Source organism: Oryctolagus cuniculus, chromosome 21 (genome assembly GCF_051225735.1).
Source record: "Oryctolagus cuniculus isolate XC-2025 breed Fujian yellow rabbit chromosome 21, ASM5122573v1, whole genome shotgun sequence".
Taxonomy (NCBI): domain Eukaryota; kingdom Metazoa; phylum Chordata; class Mammalia; order Lagomorpha; family Leporidae; genus Oryctolagus; species Oryctolagus cuniculus.
In genome coordinates, this window is record NC_142887.1 from 12,393,948 (window position 1) to 12,406,979 (window position 13,032).

Below are 13,032 nucleotides of genomic sequence, written 5' to 3' on the forward strand. Positions count from 1 at the left end.
CCTGCATGAGCCTCCTCGAACCCCTGCGTCTTCCAGCTAAGGGCCCTGGGCAAGGTCGTGGGGGATGCCGGGAGGAGTGGAGTGGCGTTCCCGAGCGCTGGGTCCAGGAACCCGGCTGTCCCGGCTCCAGGCTGCTTCCTCTGCCCAGCGCCCTCTGTGGCATGGGTCCCTCAGGAGCCCCAGATTGGAGATCTCCCCCAACACTCAGAGATCCAAGGGGACTGTGTCTCCTGGGGGCACCTGCAGCCTGCTGCCTTCCGGTTCTTTCTTCTGCCAGGAGCCCAGGTCCTGTCTCCATCCCCCTTCTCACCTCCACAGTTTATTTCCACCTCCGCCACCAGCCCTATCCTCTCCCGAGGAGTCTGCTCCAACCTGGGTGTTCACAGTGTCTCCCGAGGGCTTCCTGGACCCTCACAGAGACCACGTGATGGCCTCCTGCTTTGCCCTCGCCATGCCTTTTTGTCTGTGGATACGTCTCAGCCCCTTCCCGTAGCGTACACAGCCTGCGGGGCCTGGCTTCTCCCTCCCCCACCTGCTCGCCACACCCCAGCCTTGCCTGCTACCCTCTGATGCTCAGCCCCAGCCTGGAACACTCTTCTCCCCACTTGGAGCGTGGCTCACTCTTACTCACGCTCAAAGCCTCAGCCGAGACGTCCCATGCACACAGGGGCCTCCTGGACCCTAGAATCTCATTCAGACCCCTCCCAGCTCTGTGACTGTCTCTCATATAACTTTTTTTCAGAGAGAAAGGGAAGGAGGGAGGGAGGGAGGGAGAGAGAGAGAGAGAGAGATATGAATCTTCCATCTGCTGATTCACTCCCTAAATGCCCACAACAGCCAGGGCTGGGCCAGGCTGAAGCCAGGAGCCTAGAACTCCATCCAAGTCTCCCATAGGGGGTGGCAGGAACTCAAGGACTTAGGTCATCACCTGCTGCCTCTTGGGGTGTGCGTGATCAGGAAGCTGGAATCAGGAGTGGAGGTGGGACTCGAACCCAGGACCTCCAATACGGGAGGTGGCGTCCATAGGGCCACTGTCGTCTCCGCCCTCTGCTTGCTCCCTCCTTATTCAGTCTTCCTTCAAGGCCCTTGTCACGGTTGCGGACCAGAAGTCACTGTGAGGTCACTTCCCTCCGCTCTCCTCCCAAGTGAGGGCAGGATGTGTGTCCCCAGAGCGCCATGAGACCCGTGTGGCGACAGAAGCCCCCCGTGCACCTGTCGGCTGGGGATACTGGTTCCCCACCTCCCACACGGGGCCACGATTTCCCCCTGAAAACCCCTGGCCCGCAGACAGGAGCCACCCAAGCTCTCGCTCAGCACCGTGGGAGCCTCGGGGCAAAAAAAAAAATATATATATATATGTATTTGTAGTGCGTGCATCCCACAGCAGGGCCAGCCTCCGAAACCACGGGGGCCGCTCACAAAGCAGCTTTCAGTAATTAGGGATGAAAATATTTATGGCACCCAGCAGAGCAGAAAACAATTCTGGTTTTAAGTCAAGAGGCTGTCACGCCACATGCAGGAAAGTTCCAGAAACGGGCAGACACGTAGCTGATCACACAGGCCTTGTGGCCTCGGCCACTCCCCGGCCCCGGCCCTCGTGGAAAGACTGACTCAGTGGGCCTTGCGAGCATCCTGCTGGTGCCCAGCCTGGGGCAGCCCCCCCAGGCTGGCTGCTGTGACCCCCTAATGGCAGCGAACTTCCTGTCCCGCAGCCTCCCCAGCCTCTGGCTGCCCTGCGCCGGGAAACTCCGGGACCCCAACCCACATCCCCCCACCCCCACCCCGCTGCTCACCTCCGTCTCCCCCCAGCTCCTGCCCCGCCAGCACTAGAGCGCGCGTCACTCTGTCCCAGGACCCCGCAGAGCCTTGCCTGCCTCCTGCTCGTCTTCCGGGTCTCACGCTTGGCTGTTACGTCCCCCGGTGGGGCAGGCCTCTCTTTCGCCCCCTCCCCAGCTAGGGGAGGCCCCATCTGTCCACAGGCAGGCCACAGCTGGCCAGCACCAGCGTCCCCGCCTATTTTAGGGAGGCTCGGTAAACACTGAATAAATAAATAGATAACACAAAACTCGCAGGGGCTGCCCCTGCAGGGAAACACTCGCTGCCTCCTCTTTCACGCGTGGCAGGATTCCCACCAGAACGACGGCTTCCTGGCAGAGAGGGGCTGGCGCAGGAACAGCCCCGGGCGGGAGAGGCCCGCGTCCTCTCGGGCCTGACGTGGGCTCTGAAGGCGCCTGCTCTGTGCACGGATGCCAACGACTGCAGAGAAGGAAGCTCCGAAGAAGTCCGGGAGACTCCACTTCCTGTTCCCTTCCAGAGCGACTCTGGCGGACCTAATTAACCCCAAACTCCGACCCCGGGACCCAACAGTCGCCACCTACTCACACCTCCCAAGTCCAGGCCACCACCAAGGGGTCTTTGAGGGGAGCAACTTGTCCCAAGTCGCTCTCTGTTGCAAAATGCAAGAACCAGGGTCTTCTCCAACTCCCACCCCCCAGGGCTGTGTGCCCTGGAGGCCGTTCTAAGAACACACAGCTGAGAGAGAGCCAGGCAGCTGGTGACCAGAGATGGCCTGCCACCACGGTACTGTGGGCTGAACTGTGCCCCGTCCCCCGCCCCCCCAGCCACATCCACCTGGAAGCCCACCCTGTGACTAACTGGGACTATGCAGGGAAAACGAGCCACAGATCGTGAGGTGAAATCACCCTGCAGCCAGGAGGAGGAAGGTCAAGGTCAAGGCCAAGGTCCCGAGAAGGAGACAGAGCAGAGTGGGAGCAGCTAGGGTGGCTGGCAGCAGCCGGACCTGGGAGAGCGGCAGGGAGCCTCCCGGAGGAGCCAGCCCAGCCCTGCACGCCAGACTTGTGGCCGCCAGAACCCAGCGTCAGCCCTGCTGCTGTGCGCCAGCTGCCTGCGGGAGTCCCAGGAGACGACACAGCGGCCATGCGGCCGCCACAGGCCCCGGGTCCGTCCTGGCCTTGCTTCTCCAGAGCACACAAGGTGACCCGGTCGAGGTCTGCAGCACACCGCCGGCCCCTGCCCTGGCTCCAAACTCACAGCAACCCCGAGACGTGTGCAGGGTGGGGCAGGGCAGGCCCTTACGTCCACTCTGCAGGAGGGAAACTGAGGCCTGGGGAGGAAAGACCACTTGGCCAAGTCACGCCGCGTCACTGTCAGGAACAGGTGACAGGAGTAGGGCACTCCTGGACTTCCTGGAGCCCACAGTAACAGGCAGACCATAGGTGGGCAGTGAAGGGCAATTTCATTTTTAAGATTTATTTCATCTACTCGAGAGGGAGAGGGAGTAGGGAAAAGAGAGAGAGGGTGGGAAAGACAGAGGGTGGGAGAGGGAGAGAGAGAGGCAGGGAGAGAGGAAAAGAGAGAGAGATCTATCCACTTGGTTCACTTCCCAAATATCTGCAAGGGATGGGGCTGGGCCAGGTTGAAGCCAGGAACCAGGAACTTCATTCCTGGTCTCCCATGTGGGTGGCAGAGGCCTAAGCACTAGGGGCATCTTCCACTGCCTTCCCAGGGAGCTGGATCAGAAGCTGAGTAGCAAGAACTCAAACCAGTGTTTGCAACCGCAGCTTAACCTGCCGAGCCACAACGCTGGCCTTTTCATTTAGAAAAAAAATATGGAAGTTTATTTGTACTTGGAAGGCAGTGTGACAGCGAGGGAGGACGAGAGAGACACCTACACAGAGGGAAATAAGAGATTCTCCGTCTATGGGTTCACTCCCCAAATGGCTACAACAGCCAGGGCTGGGCCAGGCTGAAGCCAGGAGCTCGGAACTCCATCTGGGTCTCCCACACGGGTGGCAGGGGCCCAAGCACCTGTGCCACCACCTGCTGTTTCTCAGGATGCATCAGCAGGAAGCTGGATCAGAAGCAGAGTAGCCGGCCCTGGAGCGAGGCACTGTGATACGGGTCACAATTCCCACCCGCTTCTCTCATCTTTTGAACGAGTAGCTGAGTTTTTGTGAGGTGCCAGGCATAGGAACAGTCAGCCCTACAGCAGTTTCTACTAAAACATGGAGCTGACAGGAGACCCCTAGCCGACAGGAGATCCTGGATGTGCACCGTGCCCACCGCAACGCTGCTGCTGCGGCAGCCCCTGTAAGCACAGCCTCAAAGCACCCTCACACAGCACAGTGAACTCCCAGCACTGCTGTTCACCAGGCGGCACCTGCACGGACAGCACCTGTACGGACAGCACCTGTACAAACCGACTTTGACCTCTGGCTGCAGGAAAACCGGCAAAACCAACAACCCTAAGCAAAGAGTTCTTTGGGGAGAGAAGCTTGCCACCGTTATCCATTAGGCAGCACCATGAGAAACGGCCATGGTAGGAGTGAGCCTGCAGAAAATGGAGTAGGGAATAAAATATTTAGGAGGAGAGGAGAGGGAAGGAACCAATATGTACATCATTGGAGTCCCAGGATAAGAAAAACAAAACACGGGCCAGTGTTGCGCCTCAGTGTGTCAAACCACCTGTGACAACACCAGCATCCCATATGGGCGCCGGTTCGAATCCCGGCTGCTCCACTTCTGATCCAGCTCCTTGCTGGTGTGCCTGGAAAAGCAGCGGAAGATGGCCCAAGTTCTTGGGTCTCATGTCACCCACGTGGGAGACCCAGATAAAATTCCAGGCTCTTGGCTTCCAACTGGCCTGGCCCTGGGTGTTATGGCCATTTGCGCAGTGAACCAGCAGACGGAAGCTCTCTCTTTCTGTAATTCTGCCTTTCAAATAAACAAAGAAATCTTTAAAAAAGAAAGAAAAGCAAGATGGGGGCAGGTGTTGTGCACAACAGGTTAGGCTGCCACCTGGGACACCCACAGCCTGTATCACAATGCCCGGCTCGAGTCCTGGTAACTCTGGGCTTCTGACCCAACTTCCCACTAATGCGCCTGGGAAACAGATGATGGCCTGAGTGCCGGGGGCCCGGCCACCCACACAGGACAAACAGACCGAGTTCTGGGGTCCTGGCTTGAGCCTGGCCCAGCTCCTGCTGATGTGGGCGTTTAGGATCTTCCAGTGGATGGAAAATCGCCTCCACCCACCACCCAGTAAATTTTAATTAAACAAAACAAAACCCCCAAGTAGGTGACAGAGCCGCCGGGAACTCAAGTCTACCAGGCTCATCCGTTCCAAGATGCTCACCCAGCAGAAAAGCCAAGAACGTGGGCGTAAGAGGGGGTGGAGGTGCCGGGACGCAGTCTCTCTCTTAGCTGACGGTGAGGCAGAGGCCTCCCCATGTGCAACCATGGACTGGCTCCCGGGTCTCCCCAGGCAGGGGTGCTCGACACACCTGGGCAGGGGCAGGGGGGCTGTCCCCAGTCCTGGCCTGCCTCCCCTCCCATCTCTGCCTCTCCACAGTCGAGCAGTCCGCTTCCCCCACCCTCTGTCCCCACCCTGGCCAAGCCACCTCTGACTTGCAGGATGTCCCAGCTCCTTCCACCTCGCCCCTGTGAGTCTGCATTCTCTATGAGCAGCCAGAGACCACGCCCTGCCCCGCACAGAGAACGGTGCTCGGGGTCCCACGGTTCCCTGCCAGGATCTGCTCACTGGGACCGCGCTGTGGGTACAGCTGTGATTCACGCAGAGTACCTGCCTTCCAGGGAGTCTGGGTCTTCAGTGCCAGGCAGCAGGCCCGGATGTGACAGGATCCCCCTCCCCCCCGACCCCCGTGAAGACCCTGGGTGCCACCTGGGGTGGACTTCACAGGTCTGGTCACAGCTGACGCTGGAGGACATCCGTGTGTCCTGTGTGAGCGCACGGAGGGGACACGGGCAGCCTGCACCTGCTCTCTGCCAACTTCACCTGTGCGCACTTGCCCTTTGCCAAAGTCTTGGCCATGGCTACCCCTGCAGGCGGGGTCCCAGGAGTCTTTCGGGAGAGGCAGCAACCCTGGGGTGGACGTGGGGACGCCCGGCGTACTCTCTTATTTTCAAGTCTCCTTCGCTCTTAAAAATAAAAACCGAGGGGCTGGTGTTGCGGTGCAGGTCAAACCACAGCCTGCAACAACGGCATCACACACGAGTTCGAGTCCCCATGGCTCCACTTCCAATCCGGCTCCCTGCTAATGCGCCTGGGAAAGCAGCAGAGCTTGGGCCCCTGCCACTCATGTGGGAGACTCAGATGGAGCTCCAGGCTCCTGGCTTTGGGTCTGGTCCAGCGCCTTGGGGAAGTAAATCAGCACGTGGAATATCTGATTTTCAAGTAAATAAGATGAATCTTCTATAATACACACACACACACACACACAGAGACATGCGCACGCATGTCCGAGCACCTGGCAGAGGTCCAGCCCTGCCATCTACCCAGCGTCACCATCTTCCCCTGCTCTCTGGCCTCACAGCCACCATTCGGCCTTCTGACCCTGGTAAGGCTCCTTCAACTTCAGGGCCTTCGCAGGGCAACTTCCTCTGCCTGGAACGCGCTCTCACTTCAATCTGTCGTCCATGGCCTTGTCCTCCCTCCTTCAGTCCCCTCCAGCCATCCGGCCAGGCCTCCCCACGGCACACGTCCCTGCAGGGCCACAGGCTGGGCGGGGCTGAGCTCATGCTGTGGCCACAGCACGCACCTGGAGCGTGGGCCGGCGCCCGGGGTGGGCTGCGGGGACAGCACGGGCAGGCAGCCGACGCCCAGCAGTGGCCACTCCCCAGCACCTCTCCTCTCCCCGGGGCTTTCTCGTTCTGAGGAATGGCTATTTTTAAAATCAGGGAAGTCTCTAAATAAGCGTAGCCACTTTTCCTTCTCTAGAGCGGGGAGGAAGTTTGAGCTGCACATAAACAACTGGGCTGGCCAGCTTGGGTGGCAGGGGCTGAGGAGCCTGAAAGGAGCCTAGGGCCCCCACACCAGTGCTCCCCGACTTTACCCCCTTTTCCTGACGGGCCAGTGCACCTGCCGAGCACGGGGCAGAGCGGGCATTGTCTCTGTCCCCGCCTCACTTGCTGTTCTCCAAGCTGCACGGGACAGGAACTGGGCACAGAGAGGCCCAGCGACTCGCCCCAGGTCACGCAGACAGTGAGAAGCAGAGCCAGGAGCCCCAGGCTGGCTGTCAGGCCTTGTGGCACCCCCTCACCCCCCACCTCCAAGCTCTGCACTGGCTCACGGCTGGCGAGGCGCACGCTTGGCGGGCCGCAGCGCTCCATGGTAAGAAACCCAGCGTTTGACATCCTGCTCCTCGGGCTCACCGACACGTACGCTGCATAACCGACACTGGAGTGGCTGTGCGCGGAACACCCCAGCAGTCCTTGTTTCTGCTATGGCAAAGGCTGACGGCTGCCCACTAAGCAGATTTCCAGACACACCAAGGGGCTGAGTTTGAAAGACATGGGTGAGGGGGCACAGGCCCTTGACAACTGGTGAGCACAGCTCCACAGTCTGCGACATCAGCCAGCTGAGCCAGGGGCAGAGCTGGGCTATGTCTTACGAAAGCATAGAAAAAAAAAAAAAGGTTCCCCAGCTACAACGGAGGCGCTGCCACCAGTGCAACTCAGTTGCGCCAGCCCATGTCTCAGCGACGCGGGCATGAGCTGCGGACATGACCGCGGATCGGCGTTCAGACGCCCCTCTCCCCTGCCCCGCTCTGCAGAGGGAGACCTCGCTCAGCCCAGGGAGCCAGCAGCTCATGGCCCCGCTGCACACTGCAGTCGCCTGGACGCTTTGAAGAGCTCAGATTCAGAGCCAGTCGGTCTGGGTGCTCAGCTCAGGAGAGGTGGCACCGGAGACACAGGAGAGCTGCACCTGGAGCAGGAGGGGCGGCGAGGCCAGGTGTAGGTGCACCTGCCAAGGCTGCCAAGGTGCAGACCCCGGGGTTGGGGGAGATGCAGTGTGAGGGAGAGAGCCACGCTGCAGAGGGGGCCTACTGCACATGCTCAGAGAGGCACGGAGGGCCAGGCAGGGACTCCGAGCAGGGCAGATGTCCATGGCCAGCAGGGCGCCCGTGGATCAGGTGTGCACCGAGCTAAGCACCACCCCCAACTCCCAGCTTCTCCTCTACTCAGATGACTGGAACTGGACAGCGAACAGGCTCTCAAAGCAACCCCACGGCAAAATCTCAGACCACGGCGGGCTCTCGAAGGTCCAAAGTCCCACAAAGTCTGTGAACCGGGAGAGGTATACTGGCCTCAGCTGGCCCTGGCCCCTCTGCCCAGGCCCTGGCAGTGCCACCCAGGTCAGCCTGCGGGTGGTGACCAACAGGCGCCTGCCTTGGGACTTCCCTGAGGTTGGCTCTGTGCTTTGCCTGCTGTTCCTGGGGCCTGGCACAGGCCTCTGACAAGGCCCCAACCCTGGGACTGTCCCTGCACCTCCCAGCTTCACTGGGACCCATCAGACGCACGTGGACACCCCCAGTCCGCCTCACCTGCTGCCACTCGCGCCAGCAACCAGAACTCAACCCCACACCTGCTTCTTCCTGTGCTCCTACGGCAAAAACCGGAGCTGAAACAGCACCTTGATAAAGACCCAGGGTTCCCAGATGTCCTCCCAGGCTGCACGCAGCCCCGGCGTTCTCTCCCCAGCCGCACGCGTTACACCTGTGCCTTTACAAGCCGTCTGGCGGGCTGACGACCCACTGGGCTCCGACCGTTCCTCACATCTACAGCTTCATCGCCAGCTCGGAGGCCTCGCCTGCACACCTCGGAGCCCCGGCGGTGCCCAACGGCGGCCCCCTCTGCCAAGTCCATCCTGCCACGGGCCTTGCGTGCATCTACAAGCCAGGGCGTCCAACGTGGGAAGAATCAGGGTGCGGGGTTGGGCTCATTTCCACCAGGGGGCCTCTCCCTCCCGCTGGGGCTGGGGCCAGGCTTCAACGCCAGCACTTTTCTCGCCTTGGTCCACACTGCCCGATTTTGTCCAGGGCAGCTACGAGGGCTGACACCCCTGACGCGCATGGGATGGGGAGGGGCAGTGGCCTTCCACGTCCACCATGTGCATTTGTGGTTCACCCCACTGAACAGGCAAATAAAGGCCAAGCATGAATGGCTTCCATCAGTGTCTCTTTGATGCCGACTTCAGTTCTGACAGCTGCTGGAGTCACCATCATTATCATCCCAGAGTCCTAGTGACCCTCCCCCTGCCTCCTAGGACTCCGCCCCCTCCCCTGAACTGCTAGCCCCGCCCCACACAGCCCACAGACCACGCTAGCAGCTCCGAGGGAACCCCGAACTTCCTCCACAGCCAGTACACTCCCCACATCTGCGCCTAGAGATCAGGGACAGGGTCAGTGCTGTTGGGACAGCTGCGTGGCCCAAGGGGCAGAGCATCCGCTCTGAGCCAGGCCAAGGCACAATCCCCGTTTCTGTCACTTGCCAGCCCCTGATCTTGGGCAAGTGGCTTTTCCTCTCTGCGGTTTGAAGATGTGAAAGGCAGAGTGATACAGAGAGAGAGACAGATCTTCCACCCGCTGGTTCCTTTCCCAAATGCTGGCAATGACCCTGGCTGCACCAGGCCAAAGTCAGGAGCCTGGAACTCCATCCGGGTCTCCCACGTGGGAGGCAGGGACCCCAGTACTTGAGCCCTCGCCTGCAGTCTTTGGGCACGTGAGCAGGAAGCACTCACATGTTCAAGGTTCAAGTCCCAGACACTCAGACATGTGACGTAAGTGGCCCCGGTGCAGCTACACCTGCTCGGCACAGCAGCCAAGCCCCAAGACACTTGACTTGTAACAGCGGCGACAAGGAGGAGCCTGAAGGGGCCAGCATCCGCCTGGGGTTGAGACCACTGTGTCACCGATCTTCCCTGGACAACCTTCTGGTCCTCCTGTTCCAGGTAAGAACTGAGGCTCGGGTGGTCATCAAAATGCAGAGCTGGGAGGGGAGGAGCCTCACGCAGCATCAGCTGCCTGCAGGTTCGGCGACCCCTTCTGAAGCTGTTCACCTTTGTGACTTTCAACACGGCCTGGGCGTTACGGCTCAGTGAGCTAAGCTGCAGCTTAGGACACCAGCAGCCCGTATCGGAGAGCCTGGGACCCAGTCCTAGTCGCTCCACTTCTGACCCAGCACCCCTTCTAATGCAACCTGGGAGGCAGCAGATGGCCCAAGTTCTTGGGTCCCTGCCACCCATGTAGGAGACCCAGATGGAGTTGCTGGCTTGGTCCAGCCTTGGTTGTTGTGTGCACTTAGGGAATGAACCAAGAGATGGAAGATCCTTTTTTTTTTTTTTAAGATTCATTTATCTGAAAGGTAGAATTAGAGAGAGAGAAAGAGAGAGCGTGATTTTCCATTGGTCAGTTTACTCCCCAGATGACTGCACCAGCTGGAGCTGGGCCAATCCGAAGCTAGGAGCCAGGAGCTTCTTCCAGGTCTCCCACTCAGGTGCAGGGGCCCAAGCACTTGGGCCATCTTCTACTGCTTTCCTAGGCCATAGCAGAGAGCTGGATAGGAAGTGGAGCAGCCAGGACTCAAACCAGCGCCCATACTGAATGCTGGCACTGCAGGCGGCGGCTTTACCCACTATGCCACAGTGTTGGCCCCGAAGATCTGTATTTCAAATAAATAAAAATAGGAGCCAGGGTTGTGGCACAGCTGGCTAGGCTGCCGCCTACGATGCTAGCATCCCATATGAGAACAAGTTCAAGTCCCAGCTGCTCCGCTTCTGATTCAACTCCCTGCTAACATGCCTGGGAAAGCAGGAAAAATGGCCCAAGTGCTTGGATCCCTGCCACCCACGTGGGAGACGTGGCTGGGGTTCCAGGCTCCTGGCTTCGGCTCGGCCCAGCCCCAGCCGTTGCAGCATTTGCATAGTGAACCAGCAGATGGAAAACCTCCATCACTTTGCCTTTCAAATAAATAAATAAGTAAATACATAAATAAATAAATCTTAAACACTTCAGCGTGGCAGAAACATTCTCACTGTCCTGCGCGAGACACCGAGCAAGATGACCTGGGTGGTCCCTGGACGCCACCCTAGCACAGGCTTTTACCTTTTCATCCCAGGCGGCCATGTTCTCGCTGTCTCTGGATCTGGAAAACAAGGAAACATCTGTCCAGCTCTGTCCTCCTGCCGCCCCACGCCCTGGGCGGGCTCTGCCGTCCCTGCTTTGCAGCCGTGAGGTACCCGAGTTGCATGAGTGTCTGAAGGCTGCACCCAGCTCCACATGTGTGCAGAAGGACACCCTGGGTGTGGACCCAAAGGAACTGCAGACAGGCAAACAGAACCCCCACAGCCCCGAGTGTCCCAGCAGGCCAACGGAACCCCACCCCCATCCCAGGTGTCCCAGCAGGCCAAAGGAACCCCACCCCCACCCCTAGTGTCCCAGCAGGCCAACGGAACCCCACCCCCACCCCTAGTGTCCCAGCAGGCCAACGGAACCCCACCCCCACCCCTAGTGTCCCAGCAGGCCAACGGAACCCCACCCCCACCCCTAGTGTCCCAGCAGGCCAACGGAACCCCACCCCCACCCCTAGTGTCCCAGCAGGCCAACGGAACCCCACCCCCACCCCTAGTGTCCCAGCAGGCCAACGGAACCCCACCCCCACCCCAGGTGTCCCAGCAGGCAAACAGGACCCCACCCCCACCCCTAGTGTCCTAGCAGGCCAACGGAACCCCCTACTGCCCCGAGTGTCCCAGCAGGCCAACAGAATCTCCCACCGCTCCGAGTGTCCCAGCCAGCCAGACAAGCAGCCCAAGCGAGGAGGGGGTGCACAAAGCTGACCTAGACAAAGGAGCTGAGTCAGGAAAGGAATGCAGACTCATGCACGCCGTGGCGTGGGCACCGACGGACATCAACCGCACAGAAGACGTTGGCTATCACGGGATTCTGACATGCAATGTCTAGAATCGGCCAACCCGAGACAGAAAGGAGGTGGGCAGCTGCCAGGGTCAGAGAGAAGGGAGGAGGCGGGGAGGGGCTGCTCAGTGGGCACGGGGTTGGTAACAATGCTCTCTCTGGAGGGCAGGCGTTCAGCCCTGCGGTTCGGCGACACACTGGTTAAGATGCCTGCACCCACAGTGGAGTGCCGAGCACTGCACCCGGCTCCCGACGCCAACTCCCCGCTTATGCAGGCCCCGGGAGGCAGCAGTGAGGATTCAAGAGACTGTTCCTGCCGCCCGCGTTGCATCAGCCAATCCCAGCCACCGCAGGCGCTTGGAGAGAGAGCCAGTGGACAGACCTGGCTCTCCCTGTCACTCTCTCTGTCAAGTAAATGAAATAAAGCTTCAAAAAATTAACAAAGTGGTTGATTTGGGGGCAGGAGTTTGTCCTAGCACTTAAGATCCTGGGTTGGAGTCCTGGGTGAGCTCCTGACTCCAGCTTCCTGCTTATGCAGACCCTGGGAGGCAGCAGGCGAGGGCGCAGCACTCGGACCCCAGCCATCCACCAGGGAAACCAGACCGGAGTTCCCGGCTCTTCGCTTCTGCCAGGCCCAGCCCTGCCCAGTGTCAAGTCTGTTTCTAAGTACGAAACCATAAATGGTTTGTCCACCTTACATCATGGGAATTTCATGCCAATTAGGAGACACACACACACACACAGAGTAAGGTGTCCGGGTTGCCCTGAGAAGCAGCACACAGCACAGGGCAGGCACGGGGCCCGCTCAGAGCTTTGTACACGCCTCTGGGGGGCCTGCTGTCCGGCCTTCGGTGGGCACAGCAGTCAGCAACAGCACAGAGTGTACAGCGCGACCCCTCCTGCGGGACACAAACCCCCAGTCTGCAAGGACACGGCCCAGCCCTGCGCAGCGGTTCTTGGGCCCGAAAGGGGAGAGATGTGGGGTTGGGGGTGGGCCGAGGAGAGATGTGGGGGTGGGGGTGGGCTGGGTATCTTCCTTCTCTTTTTGCTATGGAAACTTTGAACTTCACCGTGACTGCATGACTTCTAAAAATTCTCTTGAACACAGGCGACACGTGCGAGTGGTAAGAAGCTTAGATCCGCCTGGTGTCCCCGTGCCCGCCCTCCCGGAGCGCTCCACGCTTCACACCCGTCTGCTGCCCCCAGGTTTCTCCTCCCAGGAATGTGAGCCCCCGCTTCTCTCCCTTCAGGGTGGAGTAACACACTCCCTCCCTGCACGCCCCATGCTAGTCTCTGCAACCTG

General features: G+C 59.9%; 1 protein-coding gene across 7 annotated transcripts in view; it reads right to left on the reverse strand.

Moving 5' to 3' along the window:
- The window catches only part of HVCN1 (hydrogen voltage gated channel 1), a 32,358-nt gene that overhangs the window by 16,624 nt on the left and 2,702 nt on the right, over nucleotides 1-13,032 (reverse strand). For 4 of the 7 annotated variants that reach the window (XM_008272231.5, XM_008272226.5, XM_017349524.4 and 1 more), the window contains one exon: nucleotides 10,923-10,962. In XM_008272231.5, the coding sequence (XP_008270453.1) occupies nucleotides 10,923-10,943 (21 nt within the window). In that variant the 5' untranslated portion in view covers nucleotides 10,944-10,962. Of the gene's footprint in view, nucleotides 1-1,793; nucleotides 2,181-8,363; nucleotides 8,423-10,922; nucleotides 10,963-13,032 lie in introns of those variants that run through there. The other 3 variants (XM_089323124.1, XM_089323123.1, XM_051826558.3) reach the window with 2 other exon arrangements.